The 12,604-nt window shown below is 52.2% G+C and overlaps 1 protein-coding gene across 5 annotated transcripts in view; it reads left to right on the forward strand.

Moving 5' to 3' along the window:
* The first annotated feature begins 392 nt into the window (after window positions 1-392).
* The window catches only part of SH3RF3 (SH3 domain containing ring finger 3), a 508,325-nt gene continuing 496,113 nt past the window's right edge, over window positions 393-12,604 (forward strand). For 2 of the 5 annotated variants that reach the window (XM_075563366.1, XM_075563369.1), the window contains exon 1: window positions 393-2,575. In XM_075563366.1, the coding sequence (XP_075419481.1) occupies window positions 1,952-2,575 (624 nt within the window). In that variant the 5' untranslated portion in view covers window positions 393-1,951. The remainder of the gene's footprint in view (window positions 2,576-12,604) is intronic. The other 3 variants (XM_075563364.1, XM_075563367.1, XM_075563365.1) reach the window with 2 other exon arrangements.

A 12,604-nucleotide genomic window follows, 5' to 3' on the forward strand; every position in this document is an offset into this window, starting at 1 on the left:
ACATAATAACCCTGCAGAGAACTGTTTATCGGACCATTGCTTTGGACTAAGGTTTGGGAAGGGGCCGGGGCCCGGGTTAAGGAGCCCTGGGGCGTAGTGGTTATGCACTGGGCTGCTAACCTCCACATCAGCAGTTCGAAGCCACCAGCGTTCGCAGGAGAAAGAAGAGTGAAAAGTTGCAGTCTGGGAAACCCACAGCGGCAGTTGTACCCTGTCCTACACGGTGTGGCGGCTGAATCTGAATGGACCCCATGTAGTGAGTTTTCTGTCCGGCACAGGCTCGAACAGCTGTGCGCGCAGGGAATACGAAAACGCCAGCAGAGGGCAGCGCACTGCAGGGAATCTCTCCGCCGCTCGGCGGAGCCAACCGCCCAAACTTCCCTGGCTTCCCGAGTTCCTCCAGTACGTATTTCCGCTGCTCCGGCGCTCTCGCCAGCCTGGGATCGGCGGGGAGAGCGCCGACCTCCCCTCCTCTGCGCTTCCCGAAGGAAACCTGGAGAGGGCTTCAGGAGACCGCGCTGCCGCGCACCGTGCCGCCGCAGTAGCCGCGCGCCGCCGCGCCCGGGGCCCGGCGAACGGGAGTCGGATCGGGTCGGCCGCGGGCGCTGGTCTGGCTCGGCGCTTCCTCCGGGACCGCTGGGCTGCCGCCCCGAGGAGTCGCGGCTTGGCCCGCAGGGCGCCGACGGCTGCGCCACCCCCGCGAGCTTGAGGCGCCCTTCCCTTCCTGCTTCGTCGGGCGGCGCTGCGCACACCCCGCATCTCCCGGCGGGGGATCTCCGCGGGCCGGGCGGAAAGGGGAGCGGATTTGGAGAGCTGCGAGGAGACGTCGGGGAAGGATGCCCGGGCGTGGGTTGTGTCGCGATCCTGCTCTCTGACGTTGGCCAGAAAGAGAATCTCAATGCCTTAGCCCAAACTTTCCTTGGTGACGACTGGAGCCTGGGCGCAGACGGTGCTACAGACCCGGGGTGCTCGGAGAGGAGAGGGCACGAAGGAGTTGGGCATCCGGGCTTTGCGAAGACAACCCCCCCCCCCCCAGCACCCTCCGGTGGATTATCTCATAAGGGACATGGCCAATCGCTGGTGCCCAGTCGAAGCTCCGGGACTTGAAGAGGGGTGCGGCGGCTCCTTTTCCTGACCCCCCCACCCCCGCAGTCTCGGGCCTCCCGCAGTGACCGTGACCTCCGCGCCTCCCCGGCCTGGCGTGCCGCGCGCTTCTCGGCACGAGCTCCCGGCTCACTCTAGCGCGGGGGCAGCGGCGGACAGGCAGGAGTTGGGGACGCACGGGGGCGCCGCGGGGGCGGTGCGGTTGGCCAGCGCCGCCGAGGAGCGCACACGACGCGACCGAGGCTCCCTTGGGACTGGCCGTCCGCTCTCTGCACTTCCTGCCGCGGGGCTCCTGGCAGCGGCCAGCGGCTCGGACTCCAGAGCCTGCTGAGAGCCGGGCGGGCCGGGCCGACTCCCCGGACACCGGCGCGAGGAGGGCGCGCGGGGCGGGACAGGTGTCGCTGGCAGCCCCGGGGGGCGCCCCTCTCGGAAGGAAGGACTGCTGTGGGCTCGGGGCTGGGCTGGAGGGAGTTGGCCGGCCAGAGAGCAGAACTCGGGGCTCTCGGGAGAGGGGGGCAGCAGGCCATTCGGAGCGCCACTTTCTCAGCGCCACTCGGAAGCCGTGCCCTCGCCCCCCGCCCCCGTCCTCGGTTCCCGGTGAGAAGATCGCGCCGAGGGCACTCGGGGAAGCAGCGCGGCGACTCCCCGGCTTCCCTGCAGCCGCCGCCCCTCTCGCAGTCTCCAGGGCCCCGGCCTCCGCCCGCGGTGGATGAAGTGGCCGCGGCGCCCGGCTCGTCGGCGGCTGTCCGGGCCGCGGTCCTGACGCCCGCTGCCCACGGCAGGCCTCGCTCGGGCCCCAGGACCGAGGGCAGCTGCGCGCGCGGCCGCCGGCGGCGGCGCCTTCTCCATGCTGCTCGGAGCCTCCTGGCTGTGCGCGTCCAAGGCGGCCGCCGCTGCTGCGCAGAGCGAGGGCGACGACGAGCGGCCCGGCGAGCGGCGGCGGCGGCGGGCGGCGGCCGCGGCCGCGGCGGCGGGCGAGGAGATGGACGAGTCTTCGCTGCTGGACCTGCTGGAGTGCTCCGTGTGCCTGGAGCGGCTGGACACCACGGCCAAGGTGCTGCCGTGCCAGCACACCTTCTGCCGCCGCTGCCTGGAGAGCATCGTGTGCTCCCGCCACGAGCTGCGCTGCCCCGAATGTCGCATCCTGGTGGGCTGCGGGGTGGACGAGCTGCCCGCCAACATCCTGCTGGTGCGCTTGCTGGACGGCATCCGCCAGAGGCCCCGCGCGGGCGGCAGCGGCAGCGGCAGCAGCAGTAACGGCGGCAGCCCCACCGCGCGCCCCTATCCTGGAGCTGCAGCCCCCGCACTAGGGGGCGGCGGCGGCGCGGCGGGCAGCGCCCCGGGCTCCCCAGTCTTCCTGCCCGCGGCGGCGGCGGCGGCAGCGGCGGCGGGCACCGGTGCAGTGGCTGGCAGTGCCACCTCCAGCCTGCGGGAGCTGGCGGCGGCCAGCAGAAGCGCGCCTTTGGCAAAGGTAGGTGTCTGCCCTGCGGCGAGCCTTGAAGGTTGTGTGTGTGTGTGTGTGTGTGTGTATACACGTGGTTTGGGTGAAGACCAGTTGTGGGGCAGGGGAGGCTAATGAGAGGCCTCTACTCTAGACCACTGCCTCTGCGATCTCCAACTTCCTTTTCTTCTAGGGGTGCATTCTGGGTCTCTCTTTAAGGCCCACTCCACAAGTATTGCACATTGCGACCCTGGACCCTGGACTCCCACACTGACACTTCTGAACCTCCTGTTCTCAGCACCAGCCTGTCATCCCCCCCTCTGGAATTCCTTGGCCTGCATGCCACCTGCGCTCTTGGTAGCTGGGACTGGCCCCAGTGCACCTGGACACCTGTTCATTGCCCTCTGACTCGGGGGACCAATAGCCCACTGTCCCGAGGGGCAAGCGCTCTACCTGCCCCATTGCTACGAAAACCCATGTTTTTAAAGTCCCCCTTATTTCCCACGCTTTTAGAAAGGGGCTTTCCTATATTGCCCAGTGGCGTCCTCTGAACACACCCCCTCAGCTTGGTCCCGTGGCCTGCCTAAGTTAGTTCTGACTGCTTCTGGCATCTGATCGGGAACATCTGGGCCTCCTGTGTGCCTGCCTTGGTGGAGCAGGAAGAGAAAGCAGAGTGGTGTGTGTGTGTGTGTGTGTGTGTGTGTGTGAGAGAGAGAGAGAGAGAGAGAGAGAGAGAGAGAGAGAGAGAGAGAGAGAGAGAGAGAGAGAGAGAGAGAGAGAGAGGAAACTCCATCCTAGTGGGAGGGAAGGAGTTAACGCAGAGATCCTCCCAAGCAGAGTTTTTGGCCCTGTCCTTCTCTGAGACTTGGCAGCATCTGTAGGGAAGCATGGTTCTCCCCTTGGTTCTCTGAGGGGCCAGAGTTGCAGTCCCACGTGGGTAGTTAGTTTAGGCTTTTCCTTTTGTGCAACCACATTGTACGGGGATCACTGCTTCTGTTTTAGTCAAAAGACTCTTGAGGGCTTCGGTGATTTGCTTTCAAAAGCTTCTTAGAACTTGCCATTACACACCCTTAGCTGCCTCGGGGACTATGGGGAGGAGGAGGGATTTGGTCAGGGGATGCTGGCTTGCAGGAGAATCAAGGTCCCTCCTGTTTTGTTTTTTCTGTAGATGCAGAAAAAACCCACCTATAACAGTTAAAGCTATGTCGCTAGTGACCGGGGATGCTCACAGATGGTAGAAGACAGCTGTCCATTGTAAGGGTGGATGGCGAATAAGGCATTTTGATGATCCTGCTAGTATGTATCGTTTTGAAATGCTGGGAACATTCCAGCGTCTGAATGCCTCAGAAATGTAACATACCCAAGATTAGGGTCAGAGGCTCTGGGATGTTGAGCTTCCGTGTTAAAAGTCACGCTTTGCCAATCTGTTTTCCCACAGATCCAGAGGCATCCACAGAGGGCCGAGTCAGGGACTAGTCAGTCTTTCTAGCACTCCTGAAGGAGAATGCATGGCTCTATTTTAGCTGTGATGGAATGCATACACTTCTATGTCCTTGTCACGGTGTCCCTTCCTCTCCTGGCCGTTTCTAGCTAAGGTATAATTATCTGCAAACTCAACCTCTCTTGCTCTGAGAAGTCCATGGTTTTGGAACCAGGCTGACCTTGGGTTTACAGGTGTCATCCAAGTTCAATTGAGGTGAATTCATTGTGCCTAACCGGGAGGTGAGATAGTAACTCCTGCAGTGTGGAAGGTCGCAGCCTGGAGGCAGATCTTGGAATTTCGTCACTTGTAGCATTCTTTAGGACTTGCCAAAGGTGTCGAAACTCGTCACTATTGGCAATGATGTGTAGCCACAGGGAATTCGGTTTTTTTTGATGGCCAGATTTGGGATCGGGTGACTTTCATTATGGGCACATGCAGTTAATGGACCTGTTCATGATGGTCTGCGTAGAAGGGAACTTTTAGAACACACTATCTTTTCTTTTCTTCTTGCTTTCCTTCCTCCCTCGCTTTCTTTCTCTCTTTCTGCCTTAATGAAGGGTAAGCCTTGGTTCTTTCTATAGAACCACCTTTAAGAGAATAGAAGTGGGTTCTAGAAAGAGTGAATTAAACCCCATCTTCTCTATGCTTATTTCAGAGAGGAAGAGTAGGTTGAGATAGAATTAAAAACCCACCGGCTTTTGACAGGAGCCTTAATGATATAGTGATGATGCGTCGGGCTGCTCACCATAAGGTTGACAGTTCAAAACCACCAGTTCCTCCGAGGGAGAAAGACCAGATGTGTTATTCTGGTAACGTTGCAGTCTCCAGTCTCAGACCCTCACAGTGGGCAGTTCTACGGTGCCCCATAGGATCACTGTGAGTCAGCATCAACCGGGTGGCAGTGAGTTCGAGCTTTAACGTCAGTGGAAGTCTTTTTGGTCAATCAGTTCTTGCATTCTTGCATGTCATATTGGTTTTCCCACTCTGGGGCAGTCACACTTATGTTCCGCAGACATCGTATTTTATGGGGTGTGGGGCGGGGGAGGGTTGAAGCAGTGGAGGGAGAAGGTTCCCTGGTGGCATTGTGGTTATGCACTGCGCTTCCATCCGTAAGGTCTACAGTTTGAAACCACCAACTGCTCCTTGGAAAGATGGTGTTTTCTACTCCCATAAACAGTTTCCGTCTGAAGCTCACAGGGCCGCTGTGAGCCATAGAGTCACATAGGGTCGCTATAAGCCAGCATTGACTGGCTAGCAGTGAGGGTGGAGGGAAGGGGGTGTAAGAAAATATTGCTTTTTCAGCTGAGACGTGTTTCCAAGTCAGCTCGCAGTACTGTCATGTCCACTGGAATCTCTCTGATGCCATGGCAACACCATCGTCGATTAGCTGGACATTGTTGTCATTACTCACCCAATGCCATCTATGATATTTGAAGACAAGATAGCGTCGAAGCTTACATTCACCCAGTATTAGGTAGTCTCTTATCTTCTCAATGAGAAGCCCCTCAAACTCTCTCTTGGGCCAGTTTGAATGTGTAAACCTTTTAGGTATGTCGAGAGATATTTTTAGATCATTTATCGTGGTGATTTAGTTAGACATTTGGAATGCATCTTGTATAGAATGTATTACTTGCTCTGTGTTTTGACTTGCCCTTTGTGAGGCATTCTTTCCTCAGCTCTTCCGTCGTATATTTTTCATCAGGTTTTTGGATATCGCCAGTCACTCGTAGCCACCCAACCTGGTTGGCAGAGCCTGTGTGCTTTACTTTCACCCGAGCCATTTGAGATAGGGCTGTTCTATGTGTCCTGTTTTGCATTAGTTTAATGATGCTGCCTCTGGAAACTTTAGACCAAGCTACAGGTTCTCACTGGTCTTAGCTGTAGAACCGTGGCTCTTTTCCTTTTACCTGTTGGCTAATCTTTGTCATCATGTTCTGATGTGGCCTTCAAGAAACCCCGTTTTAGAAATAACATTGAATAGAAAGAAGTTGTTTTGGAAATGTTGATGGCAACATATGTACAAGGGTGATTAATACTATTGAATGATGGATTGGCATACGATTTATAAGAGCTCCCAATAAAATGATCAATTAAAAAAAGTATCATCGAACAATTAAAATTGTGAAGTCATACTTTAAGGATGCTAAACTCACTGCTATTGAGTTTATTCTGACTCACAGCGAACCTATAGGACAGGGTAGAACTGCCCGTGTGGGTTTCTAAGACTGTAATTCTTTTTTTTTTTTTTAAATTTTAACAATTTATTAGGGGCTCATACAATTCTTATCACAGTTCATACATATACATACATCAATTGTATAAAGCACATCTGTACAGTCTTTGCCCTAATCATTTTTTCTCATCGTTTCTTTTTTTACATTTTATTAGGGACTCATACAACTCTTATCACCATCCATACATATACATACATCAATTGTATAAAGCACATCCATACATTCCCTGCCCCAATCATTCTCAAGGCATTTGCTCTCCACTTAAGCCCCTTGCATCAGGTCCTCTTTTTTCTCCCCTCCCTCCCCTTTTCCCCCTCCCTCATGTGCCCTTGGTAATTTATACATTGTTATTTTGTCATATCTTGCCCTATCCGGAGTCTCCCTTCCCCCCTTCTCTGCTGTCCCTCTCCCAGGGAAGAGGTCACATGTGGATCCTTGTAATCAGTTCCCCCTTTCCAACCCACTCACCCTCCACTCTCCCAGCATCGTCCCTCACACCCTTGGTCCTGAAGGTATCATCCACCCTGGATTCCCTGTACCTCCAGCCCTCATATGTACTAGTGTACAGCCTCTGTCCTATCCAGCCCTGCAAGGTAGAATTTGGATCATGGTAGTTGGGGGGAGGAAGCATCCAGGATCTGGGGGAAAGCTGTGTTCTTCATCAGTACTACCTCGCACCCTAATTAACCCATCTCCTCTCCTAAATGCCTCTATGAGGGGATCTCCATTGGCTGACACTTGGGCCTTGGGTCTCCACTCTGCACTTCCCCCTTCATTTAATATGGTATATATATATACATATACATATACACATACATACACACACTTATATCGTTGTTGTTGTTTTTTTGCATGATGCCTTATACCTGGTCCCTTGGCACCTTGTGATCGCACTGGCCGGTGTGCTTCTTCCATGTGGGCTTTTTTGCTTCTGAGCTAGATGGCCGCTTGTTCACCTTCAAGCCTTTAAGACCCCAGACACTATCTCTTTTGATAGCCGGGCACCATCAGCTTTCTTCACCACATTTGCTTATGCACCCATTTGTCTTCAGCGATCCTATCATGGAGGTGTGCAGTCAATGATATGATTTTTTGTTCTTTGATGCCTGGTAACTGATCCCTTTGGGACCACTCGATCACACAGGCTGGTATGTTCTTCCATGTGGACTTTGTTGCTTCTGAGCTAGATGGCCGCTTGTTTATCTTCAAGCCTTTAAGACCCCAGTCACTATCTCTTTTGATAGCCGGGCACCATCAGCTTTCTTCACCACATTTACTTGCTCACCCACTTTGGCTCCAGCCGTTGTGTCGGGAGAGTGAGCATCATAGAGTTCCAATTTAATAAAAGAAGGTGTTCATGCATTGAGGTAGTGTTTGAGTAGAGGCCCAAGGTCCTTCCGCCACCTTAATACTTGACCTATAAATATAGACACATAGATCTATTTCCCCATCCTCCTATATATATTTGCATGTACATGTCTTTGTCTAGACCTCCATGGATGCCCCTTGACTCCTAGCTCTTTCCTCCATCTCCCTTGACTTTCCTCCTGCCCTACTACCATGCTTCATTGCCACCTGGGCTAGATTATACCTCTTCTCTAAGCAACCTTACCCTTGATTCTTTCCCACCATGCCTGCCACTCCCCCTTCTCTACCATTTGGGGTTCCATGTTTTTCCCTTGTCCCTGGGTTTGTTAACACCACTTCCTTACCCCCCCTGCCCCCCCACCCCAAGTCCCCCCGGAACTGTCGGTCCCGTTGTTTTTCCTCCAGATAGTTCATCCAGCCTGTCCTATTCAGACAGACCTGTGGAGTCACTAACATGCACGAAAACAAGACAGCGGAAAACAAAGCAACAGTATACAACCAGACAACAAAACAACAAAAACAAACCACTGACAAAGAACAGAACAAAACAGTTCACAAGAGAAAAGCTTGTAGTTAGTTCAGGGATCGTTTGCTGGCCCTTAGGAGCGTTTTCCAGTCCATTCTGTTGGGGCACCATGCCCTGGCCCCAAAGTCCACTTTCAGCATTCCCTGGGGACCTTGCCACTCCATTCCCTTGCTGTTCTGCTGCACTGTAATTCTTTAGGGGAGTAGAATGCCTCATCTTTCAACCACAGAACAGCTGGTGGTTTCAAACTGCTGACCTTGCAGTTAGCAGCCAAAGCATAACCCACTACACCAAGTGGGTACAAAATGCCCTAGCCTAACTTGTTATTCTTGAAAGAGTTTTTCAAAGTAATCCCTAAAACACTGCAAAGAAGCATTGTTTCAGAGCAGCAAGGTGCCTTCTAATAGGGTCTGTGAGAAAAATTAAAGGTACTTTTTAATATGAGAGATTTACAAAGGAGTCAACTATGAGACAGTTTCTCTTTTTTTCTTTCTGCTGAATTATTTTTTAAAAAATCCTTTGCCTCTTTTTGTATTTGTGGTTTTCTCAAGACTGTGACATTTCTGAAGCAAGTTACCAGACCTTTTCTCTAAGGTGCTTCTGGGAGGGTTTGAACTGCCAGTCTTTCCGTTTGTAGTCCAGTGCCTCATCATTTGTGCCTCTCTGGGACCCTGATACCTGAGCATGTCTAGTGTTTATTAATGTTCCTGCCCAGCACCAGGCACTGTTTTAAGTGAACTCTACAGACGCAGTCTTACCTCACCGTATGGAGATGGAAGCCCTTCTGATCTCTGCTCTCAGGAAGGCTGGGTGTAAATTCAGTCTGTGAAGAGCAAGGTCATTTTCACAAATTAAAGAACCATAGAAGGCTTGGGTGATGCCTTTGATGATAGAAAAATTGGGCAATACAGCCTAATTAGTTTGTCTACATTGTATATCTTGAAGTACTACAGAGTATGTAGAAATTGGATCCGTTTGAAATGTCTTCTGTGACTCACGCAGTGTGCCTGGGACCCTGGAATAGAAAAGAGTCAAGCCCATTAGAGGATCATGAACGTGATGCCTGTATTAAATCTTCTGCCTTACACACACCCACGTACTCATTTACCTTTTATTTTTTTAATGTAGGGCTAGGGCTTTCTTTGAGTCTGTGTCTACCTGATGGGAGTAACAAATTGTCTTTCTAGCTTAAACCACAGCTATGATGGATGATTTTCATGTGTTTCTTTCACGTGGGAGAACCATGAGACTTTCCACTCCTGTAAAGAGTGACAGTCTCAAACTCACAGGGGCGGTCCTACTGTGTCCTCCGGGGTCGCCATGAGTCAGAATCGATTTGAGGGCAGTGATATTTCTTTCCAGGGCAATGAGAATGATGATTCTTCTGGAGAATTCAGAAGGGAGTATCATTAGAGACTTAAAATCATTTTCTCCCGATGTTTCATATTCTTCTTCACACCTAATTTGACACATTTAAAAGCAATCTGTCTTTATTGCGTCTTTCCTAAGCAGGAATGGAGCAACATTAAACAAATTTTTTTTGTACTTAAATGATTTTGGTTTATATGCTATTTAATTACACCGTAAGCTACCATAAGCTGTACAACTTGCATCAAGGTGGTCAGGGATAAAGGCCTTCAGTTCCTGGTTAGCATCGTGCTCGCTGGGCAGGGGTGAACTTCCTGGCCAGATGCCCTCCAACCGTAAGTCTTCAGTGGATATGTCACTGTGTTGGGCTTTGTACCGGGGAGATGGAGTGCTAGTGAGCAGGGTAGAGGCTGGTGTAGCGTCTGCAGTCTCTGGAAGCCAATTAATGTGTTCTGTAGTTGTTGACAGTTTTGCCTGAGATTTAGTATTTCATAATTACCAAGTGTCTGCCCTGGTCACTTGGACATGTGTTCTGTTATGGAAAGTTCACAGTATGTCTGGGAACTTGAGTGGTGTAATTGCTGTTTTGAGACCCAAAGAGGTTCGTATGTGGGCACAGTCAGAGAGGCAGGACATAACAAAATCAGGATGTATCCTTTAACTCCATTCCATTGCCCTTTCTGTTCTACTTGATGCCATGGTGGGGATTTTTCTTGTTGTTTGAACTTGGATATAAGCAGGACCCCAAAGGAAGATGTGCAGAACCTGGTAGGTCGTACTAAGTAATAAACAGATGGCCCATCAGATAGCAGACTAACTGGTTGCTGTGTGGTAACCATGACGATAAGGTTCCATACCAGGCTTTCGGTGACAGATGAGTCACAGTGAAGTCCTTTACAATAAGCCTCTTTACAGACGCCCTCCTGGGGTAGAAACAGGACCTTGTGACTTACAACAGTGGCATCTAACCAGTTAGTGAATCATTTAAACTTGTCCTTGTCCCAAAGGAATTCTAATGGTGCTGTTAGGCAAGCCTTGGACAGCTAACTGCAAGGTCACTAGTTCAACCCCACCAGCCACACGGGTGAAGAACATTGAGGTTTCCTGCTCCCATAAAGATTGACAGCAGCCCCAGAAGCCCGACATATAGGGCCATTGTGAGTCAGAGAGAGGCCTGGTGGCATAGTGGCCTATGAGTGAGGTTCCAAATGGCACAGTCAACAGTTCAAAGATTCACAGTCTTGGAAATCCACAGGGGCAGTTCTACTCTGTCCTACAAGGTCACTATAAGTTGGCGTTGACTGGATGGCAATGAGTGAGTACATCCGTCAGAATGAGCTTGTTGGCCATGGGTATGTGTCCCAAAGGGTGAGTCAAGCAATTTGAACATTCCTCATTGGCTCCTAACTACGATTCAGGGAGAGAGGTAGTTAGGTAGGTGGAAGCTACCGCTCCTAACCTTCTTTAAGAAAGGGCACACCGTTCATAAGGTGAACTTCAGGCTGGCTCACCCACTGGTTTCGTGGTGAGAGGTGATGGCAGCCCAGGGAACCAGAAACCAAGATCACACACCTAAGCTGCACCGACCCTCTGGATCACGATGGTCCATTGTCACCAATTGCTCTTTGAATTTGAGACCGCCGTGTCGAAAGCCTGGCTGCTGACCATCCGGGCTGTTGGCAGGAGCTGCGAAGGGTGGGTTGTCCAGAGGAGAGGGTGCTGATGGAAGCTGCTCTGGTGTCGGTGGCCACTGATAGCAAGCTCAAGCATAGGCCTCCATAGATAGGCGGCAGGAGAAGCAGTGGGGGTCAATTGCTGTGGGGTGCTGAATTCAGTAGTTTAATCTCCTCATCCACCAGTCGCCCTACGCGCCTGGGCAGAATCCTGGCTCCATGCCCTTTTGATCTTTGAGAAGCGGATCTCCAGCCTTCATCTTCAAGTTGCTTCTGAGTGGACTTAAACCTCCAACCTGGCAGCTAGCAGACAAGGGTATTCCCTGTGTCTGCCATCCGGGGACTCTGCTTTCTCACCAGGGCGCTGTGTTTCTTCCATCATTCTGCTCCATCACTGTCTTTGGGGGATCCTCCGTTTTGCCCACCTGGCCTCAAGTTTAAGGCAGTGGCTCCTGGCCACTTCTGAGGACCACATCCCAACCGAGAGGAAGGAGTGTTTCTTCCCATCCCTCTCTAAGTCATTCAACAGCCCCTGCGTGGCACCCTCTAGCACATCCCCTTCCCCCCACCCCCACCAGTCTCATTGGCCTGCGCTGCTTCTCAGGCTTGGGCCTGCACCAGTAGCATCCAGTAGCATCTTCGCCTGGGATGCAGGATTGGCTTCCTCTCCTGGGCAGAGGCCCCGCTCACTTCCCTTGTAGCACATTGCCTGTAGAGAGGGTAGCAGTTGGAGCGACGGTAGGGTGGGAGGAAGGAGAGAAGTGGATGGGGGCTCCGTGGGCAGCTACGGAGTCAGAACACCAAGACTGTCGAGTTTTCACTCCAACTTTCTCCTTTTTTGAGCTCATGCCCTGGAACAAATGGCTTAGCTTTTCTGAGCCTTCTTATCAGCGAGTGAAGGATCTACCTGACTTCTTGGATGAGTAGGACGATGTGCTTACAGTGACTCGTCCACAAAGTTGGCCGCCATGTCAGTGCGTATTATGTAGTATCAAAGTCTCTGAGGGCTGATGAGGCGTCCCTGACAAACTCCACTTGCCTGGTCATGGGTTCCATGCGTAGCCCATCTGGTTAAGGGTGTGTGCATTTGTTTTATCAGTCCGAGTCCTTGCTTCGCAGTTAGCTTATGAAAGCGAGCCTATGAAAGTTTGTTGTTGGCTGTCGTGGAATCGGCCCCCCATTCCTGGTGACCCCGTTGCACAACACAATGAAGCACGTTCAGTCCGGCCCCATCCCTCTGATCCCCGGAGGCCTTTGCTTAGTAACCACTGGCAGACGTCTGAACGGACTAGGAGGTTGTGTCTGTTTCACCTTTTAAACTGTGCCCAGGTGTTACCTGTTGCTGTCAGAGACAAGAGCCCTAACCCGAACGAGCCTCGTTAAAGTGAATAATAGCAACGTCAAAGT

Source organism: Tenrec ecaudatus, chromosome 11, assembly GCF_050624435.1.
Source record: "Tenrec ecaudatus isolate mTenEca1 chromosome 11, mTenEca1.hap1, whole genome shotgun sequence".
NCBI classification, from domain to species: domain Eukaryota; kingdom Metazoa; phylum Chordata; class Mammalia; order Afrosoricida; family Tenrecidae; genus Tenrec; species Tenrec ecaudatus.